General features: G+C 37.6%; 1 protein-coding gene across 14 annotated transcripts in view; it reads left to right on the top strand.

Annotated features, from left to right (window-relative positions):
* Window positions 1–15681, top strand: part of SLIT2 (slit guidance ligand 2) — a 374605-nt gene that overhangs the window by 309965 nt on the left and 48959 nt on the right. For all 14 annotated transcript variants that reach the window (XM_043553720.1, XM_043553678.1, XM_043553701.1 and 11 more), the window contains 3 exons: window positions 12012–12136; window positions 12267–12364; window positions 14180–14319. In XM_043553720.1, the coding sequence (XP_043409655.1) occupies window positions 12012–12136; window positions 12267–12364; window positions 14180–14319 (363 nt within the window). The remainder of the gene's footprint in view (window positions 1–12011; window positions 12137–12266; window positions 12365–14179; window positions 14320–15681) is intronic.

Here is a 15681-nt window from a genome sequence, read left to right as displayed (position 1 = left end):
GTCACGGTATGAATTTCCAGCTTCACTTTTCAATACTCACATAACTTGAATTTAATAGATTAACCTAACCAGCCGGTGCCTCAGTTTCCTTGTGTGAAGTTACTATATATGACATCAAAAAAAAAAAAAAAGTGAAGAAAATGCCGACGTCACAGAAACAGTGAACAGAATGGTACATTCCAGGGGTTGGAGGGAAGGGGAAATGGGGAGATGTAGGTTAAAGGCACAAACTGTGAGTGATAAGAATAGTAAGTTATGAGGACCTAGTGTCGAGCCTGGTGAGCATAGTTAATAATATGGTATCTTCTGATTGGAAAATTGCTGAGAATCAATCTTAAGCTTTCTTACTACACACACACAAAGGTTAACTCTATGAGAAGGTGGGTGTTCTTAGTACCTTGACCCTATTAATCATTCCACGGTGTTTGTGTATATCAAACCACCACATCATCACACTTTTAAGTATATACAATTATGTTTGTTAATTGTTCCTCAGTACAGCTGGGGAAAAAGATTAGTGGAATTAATATGTGTAAAACACACTGCCTTACACACAGTAAGCACTCTACAGGTTAGCTGACACTTTTAGCATCATAGCATTTCAGAACACCAACAAAACTGTGATGTAGGGCAAACAATGTTTTGTTGATAAAAGAAGGAATTTCCAAAAACTGTATTCCCTTGAAGCATTTTTTTAAATGTTTGTTTATTTTTGAGAGAGAGAGAGAGAGAGAGAGAGAGAGAGAGAGAGAGAGAGAGAGAATGCAAGAGTCAGGGGTGGGCAGAGAGAGAGGGGGACAGAAGATCCAAAGTGAGCTCTGTGCTGACAACAGCAAGCCCGATGCGGGGCTCGAACTCACAAACCGTGAGATCATGACCTGAGCTGAAGTCAGACACTCAACCAACTGAGCCACCCAGATGTCCCTTATTGTTCTTTTTCCTTGAAATTCTGTTTGTCTCCTTGACTTTCTATTTCCAGCAACTCAGTGAATTTTCTCATTTTTTGCTACAACTGTATATAATTTGAATTTTTAAAATTTCCTGCCACCAGAAATGTTTGGAGTTTTTAAATTTTTCCTAAAATTGAATTGCTGTTAATACTCATATGAGCACCATTGCTTGGGACAGCATAATTATTTATCAGCATGTTAATATTTTTATTAAATCTGAAAGTAAAATTTTATTGGAAATACCTCTCTGAAATTATGTGCATTGATTGCCAGAAGCTTTGCAGATAACCAGTGTTTTAAATTATTCTTTTTGTAACTGCAGATGCTTTTGGGGGGCATTGCCCCAAATTTCTGGTGTGCTGAGAGGTATATCATTGTTTTGTAAAGTGGAGGCGATTGTCAAACGGGAGATAGGGAAGGAGAAACTGGCATTAAAAACTTCCTGTTAGGCTGGGGCACCTGGGTGGCTCCATCAGTTGAGCCTCCCGACTCTCGATTTCGGCTCAGGTCATGATCCCAGGGTCATGGGATTGAGCCCCACATCAGGCTCTGTGCTAAGTATGGAGCCTGCTTAAGATTCTCTCTCCCTCTGCCCCTCTTCCACTCACACACATTCTCTCTCTCTCTCTCTCTCTCTCTCTCTCAAATAAAAAAATAATAATTAAAAAAAACAGTCATCATTAGGCAGATGGGTTTTAGAAAGATTACATGGGGAAGTTGAGAAACTGTAAACTGATTTTGTTATTCTACTCCATACAACAGATACTTCTTCCTTCTGAACAATGCTGGTGCTTATGTATATTTTTCCAAGTTTAGAGTTCCCTGGAGATAGTTCCTTTAAAAATATTTCATGATGATATAAATTTGAGACAAGCTACATACTTATATTCAGTTCTTTGAGTGTCATAGTTCACATTCATTTATTTAAATGTTCTCAGAAGTCTGACACATACAAACATACACACATACATAAGTCTGTTAAACTCAAGATTTAACTAACTGATTTGACCTTTTTTTGATTAATAGCATCTTATTTAGTTCTTAGAGTGACATGAATGAAAATGTGTTTGAGGGAAAATTAGTCTGGATTCAGTGATGCCTGATAAAACTTTCCGCAGTGATAAAAATGTTCCGTATCTGTGTGATCAAATATGGTAGTCACTGGCCATGTGTGGTTGCTGAAATGTAACTATTGCAACTGAAGAACTGAATTTTTAATTTTATTTAATGTATTACTTATTTATTTTTGAGAGAGAGAGAGAGAGAGAGAGAGAGAGAGAGAGCACGCATGCATGAGCGAGGCAGATGGGGCAAAGGGAGAGAGAGAGGAGAATCTTAAGCAGGCTCAAACGTCAGCATGAAGCCCGATGCAGGGCTCAATCCCACAACCCTGGGATCATGACCTGAGCCAAAATCAAGAGTTGAATGCTCAACTAACTGAGCTACACAGGTACCCCAAATTTTATTTAATTTAAATTTAACCTGAAAGAGTCACATGCAGCTACTGGCTACCATGTTGGATAGCATGGTTGCTACAAAAGCTCAGAGGAAGACATTGCATCAGAAGAGAGTGGTTGTGAAAAGTTGAGTGCAGGTATATGGAAGCCAGTTGTTTGGACCAGCTGGCGAGTGTGAGGAAGGTGCTACAGGAGCAGAGCTGTGTTGTAGAAAATGCTGGAACTATGGTTTAGTTTAGTATTCACTAAGTTCTCAAGTCAACTGCATGTATTTGAAGGCATGCCCAAAGCTGGGTAACAGACAACATGGTTGTAGGGCAGGACACAAGAGTGTAGACATTCAGAACTCCACAAATATAATGTAATTGCATTTAGCAGACTTGAAGATTAACTTGGTTTTTCTATAACTTAATACACTTTTGGAGTGATAGCAAACTTTGCAACTCAGAATGCCCTTTGCCAGCATTTCTTGGCATTTGTCAAAATATTGTGGTTTCGTTGTCTGCAAATTGAAGATTTATGGCAGCGCAGAATGCATCTCTGCATGACAACTACCAATAATAAATAACAACAGCTCATATTGAGTGGTTTGCACCATGCTGAGGATTTTACATAGATTCGTATCTCTTATAACCTTTATATCCTTACTAAACTAAGTACTGTTCTTTCCCCATTTAAGAGATGAAGATATTATAATTTAGAGAGATTAAACAATTTGTTCAAAATCACTCAGCTGCTAAAAGAAGGAACCAGAATTTTTGCTATAAAGTATTTTTTTAATGTTTATTTATTTTTGAGAGAGAGGGAGCACAAAGGGGGAGAGGGGAAGAGAGAGGGAGGGAGACACAGAATCCGAAGCAGGTTCCAGGCTCTGAACTGTCAGCACAGAGCCTGACGTGGGGCTCCACCCCACAAACCGTGAGATCGTGACCTGAGCCGAAGTGGGACACTTAACTGATGCCCTGAGGAGCCATAATTTTTAATCACTGACTCTAGTGCCTGTCACTGAAGTTTACTTTATAATTCTCAATAAAAATATTCTCAAAACAAATGATCCATATAAATAAGATTGCCATTCTGCTGTTGAAACATACTTAGAAAATGAAAGTTTCAAACCACTTTCATGCGCTCTGCTAGAAATATTTATTCATAATAAGTGGATTGGTAAAAGACAAAGTATTCTAATCTATTCATTAAAATGATCCACTCTAAGAAATCTACGGAGTACTGAGTTTTTGAGCTAACATGCCTTGTGAGCTTGAAAGCAATGAAATGACACACCTCTTTAAATATTTTGTAATTTGGGGCACCTGGGTGGCACAGTCGGTTAAGCGTCTGACTTCAGCCAGGTCACGATCTCACGGTCCGGGAGTTCGAGCCCCGCGTCAGGCTCTGGGCTGATGGCTCAGAGCCTGGAGCCAGTTTCCGATTCTGTGTCTCCCTCTCTCTCTGCCCCTCCCCCGTTCATGCTCTGTCTCTCTCTGTCCCAAAAATAAATAAACGTTGAAAAAAAAATTAAAAAATAAATAAATAAATAAAATAAAAAAAATAAATATTTTGTAATTTGAGTTTTTAATATTTTAACTTTCCCCATAGTTATATCAGTTTAATATGTTTTATTTCATTCATGAGAATCATGAAAATACATGCTCCTAATATTAAGATTTGTAAATAAGTAACTTCTTTTTTTATTATTGCTTTTATTTTCTTAGACAGAGAGACAGAGTGTGAGTAGGGGAGGGGCAGAGACAGAAGGAGACACAGAGTCCGAAGCAGGCTCCAGGCTCTGAGCCATCAGCATAGAGCCCAATGCGGGGCTCGAACTCACAAACTGTGAGATCATGGCCTCACATGAGGCCCATGACTGAGCCGAAGTCAGTCGCTTAACTGACTGAGCCACCCAGTCCCCCCTAGATTTGTAAATAGTAATTTAAAATTACAACAGGAAAATGAATATTCTTTAATTGAAGACATGTTTATATAGCTATATTTAAATGTATTTTAAAATGTTTTCTCTGCTAGGATAGGCTAGGCTATTATTTTGAGTAATAAATTCAGTTAATGCATATTTTATACTACATTTTTTAGAATATTTTCTTTATGGTATTATCTCATAGTTTCAGGTACAAGGGAAATAAATAAACTGGATGAAATAGATTATCAGAGAATATTTAATTAATACCCAGATTAGAACATTCTTGAGTGGGAAGCAGATGGTCATGACTTTTCTTTAAAACCCAGATGTCTAGTCTTCATCTTTTAAATATCAGTGACGTTAGAATGATCCAAAAGTCTGCGGTAAAGTGGAAATTCTCTCCCTGTGGAATGCAGGATATTGTGAATTTCTAATATTCTGTTTCTTGTTCTTGGTTCAGAAATACTTAGCTATACAGACAGCTAAATTGTTCACTTTTAATTTGACAGACATTTATCAGACACTTAAATGTGCCAAAGAGTGAACAGTCTAATGGAAATGAATGATATATTCCTTTTTTCATTCACCATATATTATATGAGTTCCTTTTATGCACCAGGCACAGTTCCAAGGTATTAAGAATATAGTCAGTCATAAACAGGACAGAGAAAAACCCTTGTCTTTATACAGTTTATATTCTACTGATAGATACATTTAAATCTATAATTTCAAAACAATATGGAGGTTTGGCAATAAAAGTATATATTCAAGTTGCTAATAACATATATCAAAATCAAACAATCATGGGGTGCCTGGGTGGCTTGGTCGGTAGGCGTCCAACTTCAGCTCAGGTCATGATCTCGTGGTTCGTGGGTTCGAGCCCTGCATCGGGCTCTGTGCTGACAGCTCGGAGCCTGGAGCCTGCTTCGGATTCTGTGTCTCCCTCTCTCTCTGCCCCTCCCTTGATCACGCTCTGTGTCTCTCTGTCTCTCAGTAATAAATAACCGTTAATAAATAAATAAATAAATAAATAACCCAAACTAGAAGTAATGAAAAATTCACTAAATCAGTTTTGAAGTAATATTTAGAACTGGGTCAAATACTTTTTACATTTTCGAATTTAATACCACCAGCACATAGTTACAGCTTTGAAATAATCTTAGCTTTTGGGGGATTATGATTTGCACACTGGCCAAAGAAAATATTTTCAGGTTTGTACATAGGTATTTGCTTTTGGCAAATAACTTTAAAAAAAAAAACAAGGACGATTTTTAATTACCCTTTGAAAACTTAAAACACTGGGAAACTTGTAACCGACATTTATTTATAGGTGATGAGAACCAACGATTCATATTCTGTTCGTAAATATTGTATGTCCATATTCAATCTGATATGATCAAGTTCCATGAAATAATTATCGTTCTTTTCCATTTAATTGTGGCTCAAGAAGTTCATTTATTTGCCTGAGTTCACACGTGTATGTACCAAATGGCTAAGCCTAGTAATCCCAGAGGTATAATATGCAGCTTTTGTGTTTTTGTTAAATCATCTATGGAACTCAAATTTATAAGGTTTTAACCCCCTATCATCTGTTGACCATCCCCAACACTGTAGTGAAAATAAAGAGATTCCAGCAATTTCCATCTTGCCAATTTCAATGGCTTCTTTTTTTAATCATCTTTATCTTTCATCTTAGAAGTTGGTAGTCATTTCTTATTGTATATTCTCTTTGCCTCTTCATTCCTTTGCTGACATCTTTTTCTTATATTCTTTAATGTTGACATACATGTTCCCTCCCCACCCCTATTTAAATAATTGATTTCAATCCCACAGCTTCAAATATCACCCATGATTTTTCTTAGGAACTTCAGATTCATATTCCCACTCACCTAGTGATTCCTCCCCTTATAGACTTGCAGAAACTTAAAACACATATTCCAAAACATGCATTTTCATTTTCCACATCCCCTTATAACTGTATTCTATAGTTGAGAGACCCATGTGTCTGCTACTTAACTGTAAGATTTTCCAGAAGCTTCAGCATTTCACTTACCTTTGAACTCCCAAAACTTAGCTTACTGCCTGGCACAAATTAGATCCTCAATAAATATTCGATAAGTGAATGACCTAATGATGGAATGTTATTAAAAATAATGCTTAAGAGATGCAGCAGTGCAATAGCAAGTGGGGCTTAGAGTTTTGGGGGTTGAAATAAAACCTCCTTTTAGTTAATTATGCCCAACATCAAATATCTCCTACATTTTTCCTGAGTTGTCTGTGACGTACCTTTGACTTTATACAAGGGCAGTGCTAGAGGATTCTCTTACTTGACTTACATTTCCAAGAGATGCCAGAATGAAGGCAGAATCTGAGATATAGTTAGAAATTTGTGTCTGGAGCTTTTAGTAATAAATCAAAGTGAGGTGCAATTCTCAGTGGGTGGCAATATTGGTGTCAGGTGCATACGTAGTGATTTCAGTCAAGTAAGCAAGTCTGCCTGAAAGCTTTAATGGATTTGAGGTCCAGCAGTTTGTCTGTTAAAGATTAAAGTGACTGGCAAAGACAAATTGTTAACCAAACTTTTGGCTCAATTTCCCTTTGAATTATTAAGCTAAATGCACTTCCAATCCATACAGCTGATGCTAGAGGACTCTCTTAAGTCAAGGCTAACTCTAAAATCAACCTAGTTATCCTAGACTGACGTCTTTCATTTCAGTGACGTTAGGAAACTCTGTTTTCTTGAAGCTAGTTGTTGTGTTTGTTTGTTTTTTTCCTCCTCTGTGGCACACATCTTAAGAGGACTAATGTGTTGGCAATAATTTAAAATTCTTTAGACCAGTTAACTTTGGGCAGGTGGAAAGATTGAAGATTGGTGAAGATATCAGCAAGCAAGCTGCAGTTCCTTGCCAAGCAGCAATGCAAGATAAAAAACTCTGCTTCTTAATATTAATGATGTTTCCGGCACTTGTGTCAAATTTACAAATCGCAGTTGCAGTCTACTTAAACACATAAAATCATTAGCTCTGGGTATTGTTACCCAATGGATAATTATCTCTCAGCTCCCCCTGTCCTTTCCCCATGGTTTTGATAATAATAGTCCCTACACTTGGCCCAAATTTCAGCAGCCCCTGGCATCGACAGAAGGTAGTCAGTGAACCTATAATGAATGAATAAATAGCAGGCTCTAGTTCTCCCTTGTCTATGCTAAAGTTGGAGTAAACAAGCAGACGAAGACTTCTATTCTCCTTCTAAGTGAACCACTCGTGTTCCTTTCAGCTACCTACCAGCTCTCTTTGGAGGTCTAGGGAAGACTGTCAGAACTTCCTGTGGCTTATGTGCTTGCTCTCACTATGTTTTGTACTCAAAACTCATTACCATCTCATTTAATGCATCCCATTGAGATGACTGCCATTACCCTAACTCCACACACTTACTAACAAATCTAGATTAATAACTTAGCTTGATGGGCTTGCGATTTCTCTGTCCAAGATTACTTGCATTATGATAAGAGACTTGCCTAAATCCAATCCCGGGACATCTTCTTTCATCTGGGAATAATCAAGTGTGCAAAATTCTACATGTATTTGTTTGTTCCCAAAGAGTTGTGCTCTTCTACAATTTTATTGTGACTTTAATTAGCATCTCTTTTTAGCTCTGATATCATCTCCTTGTTATAGAAACAGATTAAAGATGTCATTCCCCTTGAATAAGAGCTTTGCAGGAGGGATCTCAGAGAAAGTATCCTGGGTGGAAAATGATTCACAGATTGAAGGCAAAGAGAAAATAAAAGGCTTAGCAGAGGGGCAAAATATGATGGGGAGACAAATGAGAGAAGAGAGCTAGATATAAGAGATATAATTCTGAAGACTTAGAATATAGAAATGAGCAGATTTAGATAAACCAGGTGGATTTAAAAATCACATTATAGAAAGGATGCTTAGTTGGGTGGAATCATAATCTAAATAAGAAAATAAAATAAGTAATACAGACAAAATAAATAAGAAAATTATATCATTTTTAAGATATTATTAAATTATTTGGAGGGAAGCCTGGGTGGCTCAGTCAGTTAAGCATCTGACTTCGGCTCGGTCATGATCTCATGGTTTGTGAGTTTGAGCCCCACATCAGCCTCTGTGCTGACAGCTCAGGGCCTGGAGCCTGCTTTGCGTTCTGTGTCTCCTCTCTCTATTCCTCACCCACTCATGCTCTCTCTGTCTCTCAAAAATAAATAAACATTAAACAAATTTAAAAGAACAAAATAATAAAATGAAAATAAATAAACATTTAAAAAATGTTAAGAAACTATTTGGAATGGATACAACTCACAGTCTTTTGAATTACCCTTCACCAAACTCAGGAACTAGGAATAAGAAATTATCTTTGAAGAATTGACTTTTAAAGAGGGGTTTGAGGGGCACCTGGCTGGCTCAGACAGTTAAGTGTCCAGACTTTGGCTCAGGTCATGATCTCACGGTTTGTGAGTTCAAGGCCCACATCGGCCCATTTCAGATCCTGGGTCCCCCTCTCTCTCTGCCCCTCCCCCATTTGTGCTCTCTCTCTCTCTCTCTCTCAGAAGTAAATAAAAACATTAAAACAAACTTTTTTAAAAAGAGGGTTTTGAAAAAACAGAAGCAGATAGAGTGGTAGCTGTAGTAGTCAACTTTACTGACCAGAAGGAGTTAGAACCCAGTATTTTAGAGCTATAATCCTAATTATGATGCCACCAAAACAGTTTACATGTTTAAAAAATACATCAAGAGCAACCTGTGCACATGAGAAATGTCATTTCGATTCCTTTAGTTTTAGCTAAACTGAATATATACAAGGGGCAATGATCCCATTCGGTATATGCATAAGAAATTCTAGGTAATGAAAATAGTTGAGCAGGAGAGGAAACTACATTTGGTCCTGAAAAAAAAAGTGGGGAAATTGGTCCTTATTGATTAATAGATTAGGTATAGTTCACTGGCTATTTATTAAATGCATCTTGGCTCTGTGCTAAACCGGACAGGGATGACTCCAGTTTGGCAGTGTGGTTCTCTGCATACTCTATTACATTCTTCAAAATGTATTTAATTTTTTTTTTTGAAACAACCTCTGGCTTCTCATCTAAATACTCAAACATGATTTTTGAAAAATGTCACATTCCACAGAATAAACACAGAGACTGCCAACCCTGAACTCCTCTATTCAAACCGCAGGCTTACAAGGTTGGAAGCATTAAATAGACCAAGAGACAGTTTTCCTCAAGGTCTTGGGAAGCGGCCAGATGAGCGTTTACAGTCCTCGTATTTGCTGATGCTCTGTTTTGCTGGTGCACATTCTTACTATTTCCCCCTATGCTTTTTTTTCCAAGTTAGATTCTTCTTTCTTCTAACCTAGCTAAGGGACCCACTACTTCCTTTTCTATTGCTGATTCCAAACCTGATACAGTTAGCCAACACAAGGCTGTTTGGGGCTGAGGGGGTGTTTATTATCTTAATTTAACGTATTGCCTTAACTAACTGCCACCTTTGATTCCTCCATTGTGCTGAAGAGCTAAATTTATTTGATAAACAAGTTGGAACGGGGGTGAGAAATTAAATGTCTCAGAGCATCACTTCGATATTCATCCCAGCAATTTCCCAGCTGTGATTTGCTATAAAGACTGCATTAGTTACTCTGGTTATGAAGAGAAAGCTAAGAGATTGCTGGCAAGGCCTCCCTAGTGTCAGAGGAGTTGCTAGGAGTAAATACCACCCCCCTCCATTAATAAAGTCATCCCCAGAACTGTTGTCCATTCTCTGATGGTCAGAAAAGAAACAGGAATCTCTTTGTAGAATTTTTTCAGGGTTTTTGTTAATAGAAACACTGACCAATACAGAATACTATCCTCTTTAGGATTTTGCTCCTACACCATTTTATGAGTATGTACTGGTATTTTCCAGGATAAGGGCAATACATAGATATGAAGAGGTGTTTTTTTTTTTTTTTTTAAGTTTACTTATTTATTTTGAGACAGAGAGAGAGAGATAGAGAACATGCACGAGCTGTGGAGGGGCAGAGAGAGAGGGAGAGAGAGAGAATCCCAAGCAGACTCCACACTGTCAACACAGGGCCCGACAGGGGCTGGAACACACGAACCTTGAGATCATGACCTGAGCCAAAATCAAGAGTCAGACGCTTGACTGACTAAGCCATCCAGGCACCCCTGAAGGGTTTTTAAGCCGACTATGATAATTCACGTTTTCTTTTCTGTTTCTGTCAGTAGACCGACAACTCACAAACAAACTGTGATCTGCAGAAAAAGTCTGACAAAAGATAGTTTATGTGAGCAGAAACCATAGAATTTTCAGCTGGAGGTACCTTAGAAGGTTAGATCAGTGATGGTGGGAAGAGGGGCATGCTGTACAGCCCACTCAGATGACTTTGCTGGAAATAACGTGTGATGAAATGTGCAGCTGGAATTATTGCTGCTTCTCCCAGCGAGGATAAAGAAATACAGAGAGATGGTGATGACAGAAACATGATTCGTTATTATATTATAAAATATTTGCATTTTACATGTATGAATAGGTCACTCTTCTATTGTCCTCCTCCGTTGCCAAAAGCGTTTTTGAGCGCTCAAAAATATGGCAAAACGTAGCATCAGTGGATCATAATTTTATTGAAGACAGTACAGTTTCCACGTTGTTAGCCATTTATGGAATGAATATGTGCAACCAAAGAAAAATGGTTGCACGTGAATCTGCATTTAATCTAAACCTTCCATGGATCAGGAGATTTTTAAAATGTGTTTCCCAAAAAGTGAGATTGCAAGAGAAGATGATTTCAATGGTGTTTTCTTCTTGGAGAGGAAGATACAGACATCTCACCCACCACATGCCTGTGCTAATGTGATAGCATACTGAACCAAGAGGATATGAGGGAAGAGATAATGGAAATTATATTTTTGGTTTATTTCCATATGCATAAAGGTGGCACTGTTTTCTCTCTCCTGTGTGAAAATAACACTACTGAACTAATGCTATCAGGGCAGGTGCATACTTTTGTATTTTTTAAAGTTTATTTTATTTATTTATTTTGAGAGCGAGAGTAGAGAAGGGGCAGAGAGAGAGGGAGAGAGAGAGAGAATCATGAAATCATGACCCGAGGCGAAATCAAGAGTCCGATGCTTAACCAGCTGAGCCACCCAGGCCCCCCTATTGTGTTTTTAATTGCACTGATGTATTTATGTGTATTCATTAAACCTTCACACATATCCCCCAACAAACAGACACACACACTCATACACACACACACACAGTCCTCTTTGGGATTGATGGTATGCATTTCCATGACAGCTGACTGAAGTTAAGTGCAGGCAATGGTCATGGAATGCATCCCCATAGACTAGTTAACCTCTGAGGGGATCGACCCCGTGACACTTACATCACTAACATCAGATCCTTACCACCTAAGATCACTAAGAACCCATAGTCCCACTCTGAAGTTGGACGGTCTCACCACAGCTCTCAATGAGATGGTCTCCTGTTGCATTCTTGAACATTATATGATGATGCAGATTGCTATTTTATTCACGGAAGAGAAATACATATAGATATGTGACCAATATTTTTTGTACAAAATCTACTGTTATATTAAGGCATGTAAATAAGTGAACTAAAAATACAAGGTATCAGTTTCTTATGTTTTTAAATTAATTTTCAGGTCCCGTGGATGTCAATATTCTAGCTAAATGTAATCCCTGCTTATCAAATCCGTGTAAAAATGATGGCACCTGTAACAATGACCCAGTTGACTTTTATCGCTGCACATGTCCGTATGGTTTCAAGGTAAGTAGAAACTTTTAAGGGAGACATCATCTGAAAACATAGCTTTCTTCGGTGGGTCCTCGTCATTCCATTGTGTTTTCTCTATGTACTGAGATCTGTACTTGACTTTACTTGGCCATTCCTTCTCCAGGGGCAGGACTGTGATGTTCCTATTCATGCATGCATCAGTAACCCATGTAAACATGGAGGAACTTGCCACTTAAAGGAAGGAGAAAAAGATGGATTCTGGTAGGTCACTGGACTCTAATATTCTGTCTGAAGCATTGGAACGAGAATAACTAAGCAAACATTCATTTTCCTTTTCAAATCAAAGGGTGTTATTCCTAAAAGAATGCCAGAAATGTGTTCATCAGAACAATATGCATTTGTCCTTCTCAGAGATATTGTAATATGAAAAACAAACATTACAGTATTCCCAGATCAGGATGCTATAAAATCAAGAATTTTTAAACATATGCATGTGCATGCGTTATGATTCATATAGTCAGATTAGGTCAAGACAGAGTAGTAGCTCTATTATGCTAATTAATAGCCAATAGTCTCCTACTTCAAGATGCATATTCATCTGTTTTGTGTATTGCTTTCACAGACAGTGTGTAATGATAAGACGTAGGTCCCACTGGAACAGAAAATTAATGATTCATTTCCAGGCCACAAAATGAGTAGACAAACATGCTGTGAACATTTTTAATCTGGAGTTATTTAATCATACAGTACAATTACTTCAGATGTACTTCATGAATTATGAAATAGAGTTCTTATAATGACAGTAATAATTTCACATAAGAATGTTAATCTACTACATAGCTTGTTAGAAATATCACTTTTTACAGTAAGTATTCTTCATTTCTGCATTCTCTTATGAAATGGTCTCTTTTTTCAGTAAGACTTTACTCAAAGATTATCCTGATACCTATTGAAAATAAATGTACAATATTTTATGTCATTGAAAAATATTGTATTTGTTGAGACTTAAAGAGAACATTTACATTTTATAATGACAAGGAAGATGTAATTTTATTTTCAGATTTTTTTTTTTTTTTTTTTTTTTTTTTTTTTGCTTTGAGATATGGAAGACATTACTGCTAGGATAGAAAGTGTTGTAATTTTTTTTCTTTATTTTATTTAATGTCTATTTACCTTTGAGAGAGAGAAAGAGAGAGAGCGTGAGCGGGGCAGGGGCAGAGAGAGAGGGAGACACAAAATTCAAAGCAGCCTCTAGGCTCTGAGCTGCCAGCACAGAGCCCTACATGGGGCTCTAACTCATGGACCTCAAGCTCATGACCTGAGCTGAGTGGGACACTTAACCAAGTAAGCCACCCAGGCGCCGGAAAGTGGTGTAATTTTTAAAGTCAGAACCGGGGCTTCTGGGTGGCTTAGTGTGTTAAGTATCTGACTTCGGCTCAGGTCATGATCTCATGGTTCGTAGGTTTGAGCCCCGCATCGCGCTCATTGCTGACAGCTCAGAGTCTGGAGCCTGCTTCAGGTTCTGTGCTCACTGTCTCTCTGCCCCTCCCCTGCTCACGCTCTCTCCCCCTCTCTCTCTCTCAAAACTAAATAAACATTTAGTTTATTGAAAAAATTTAATGTCAGACCCAGTTGCTCCTCATTAATGAGCAGAGAAGCATGAATCATTTTATTAGAGCACAACTTGAGATCAATGTATCTAGGGCTGTAAACCTTGCTTGTGTTTTAGACCTGCAAATACATTGGATATATTGACTTATAGGACTATGGGGCTATTTGCCATCTTGCAGCCGGCAAAGCTTCTCTGTTTTCAAATTGTTTCTGATTTGGGGGATACTACTTTAAACTCATGCCTACTACATGTCTTTTAAAAGTACTTTGAAGTTTAATTTCTTAACAGATAAAATGTCTGTAATGGATGAGCATGTTTAGCTTTTTTCAGTATTTAGACTATATAGTTCTAAAATGCAGCAAAGACGTGCTTTTTTGTTGTTTTATTTTCGTTGTTTTTTTGTTTGTTTGTTTTTTTGTTTTTGTTTTTGTTTTTTTTTTGGTCTTTTCTCCCCTGGTGTTCAGGTGTATTTGTGCTGATGGATTTGAAGGAGAAAATTGTGAAGTCAATGTTGATGACTGTGAAGATAACGATTGTGAAAATAACTCTACGTGCGTCGATGGAATTAACAACTACACGTGCCTTTGCCCACCTGAGTACACAGGTAAGGAGAAGCGAAAATGCTGTGCCATCAGTAGTGTACCTGTTTGAAAGCATCAGTGGCCCTGTGTCGTATGCGTATAGTAAGCATTGTATTATTCCATAACCGGTAGGTGTTTTGAAAATTAGATGTAATGTGAATAACAGACAAAAATGGTTTGGATCAACCAAATAAAAGATGCAGCAAGTTCAAACCACAGACATCTACATAAAGTCATGCTACCCAGCAAAAGTTACCATTCTGAAGCTTTTATTCCCACACTGTAAAGCATTTTCACATAAAGCACCTCTCCTGTGCAAACCAACCCACCAATACATATGGAAAAGAGGCCACTTTTTCACAGTCAAAACACAATTAAGCATTTGAGATTACTTGTGTCCCTAGGTGTTTCTTCACTAGTGAGTGTTTTCCTCTAGTAACTCCTGTCCTTCAAAATAAAACAGAATCAGGAAGATATTGAGCACATTGGATAATCTCATGATTATCGCCTTTTTCCTGACGTTCCGTATCTTAAGGTGATAAATTTCATAACTCTGTCTGAACTGATAAACTTCCCTGCACAAACCAATTTGCTATAAAGGCAACGTCAAGTTTCGGCTAACCCTGTTATGTCAATATATCTGTTTTGATGGATTTTTGTGGCTATGAATAAGAAGTGAAATAGTTGCTATCTCGTTTCCTTAATAAACCACTTAGTTTTAAAGTTGATGGAGAAAAGAGAATGTTTCACATTCGATTTACAAGAAAAGATGGGGAAGTAGATTCTGTGACTCTGTTCAAAGTTACCATTTTCATTTTGATGGGTATTGTTCATTAACTATGTATTTCCATATGATTCAATACATAGTTAAGAATATCAGAGGATAAGCTAACTGGGTAGATGACTGAGGTTAACATCTCTAAACATGAAAAGATGAGAGCACATCTGTATGATTCACTTTCCCAGAGACTTGTCAGGGTAGCATTGAAATGTAAGCTTTATGGAATACTCAAACTTTGCATTTCAATAAGTACTTTTCCTGATGGGAAAATGCTAGATAAAATACAAGCATTCTATTTTGACATCCCAGATTTGTTTGAGTGCCTTTGAACCTGCCTTTTCCATATTTGTTTGTTTTGGGTTTTTTTTCACACCAGTGAAGCATCTGATGTCATATAGTGTAATATACTAAGTTTCCAGTAGGAATTTGAACATGTTGTATCATAGTTGTTCTATTACATATATGCAGCCTTGGACCCCTTAGTGACTAGTTTGAATTCTTTGATATTTCACATTAATAAAGGATAGCAAATATATTCAACAGGTACCCATTCTAAAATGGTTGGGAAGTGTAGGTGCTACATAGCTTTCACATTCACACTAAT

Source organism: Prionailurus bengalensis, chromosome B1, assembly GCF_016509475.1.
Source record: "Prionailurus bengalensis isolate Pbe53 chromosome B1, Fcat_Pben_1.1_paternal_pri, whole genome shotgun sequence".
In the NCBI taxonomy this organism is placed as follows: domain Eukaryota; kingdom Metazoa; phylum Chordata; class Mammalia; order Carnivora; family Felidae; genus Prionailurus; species Prionailurus bengalensis.
The sequence above is the reverse complement of the archived record's forward strand: the minus strand, read 5'-3'. Positions and strand labels throughout refer to the sequence as shown.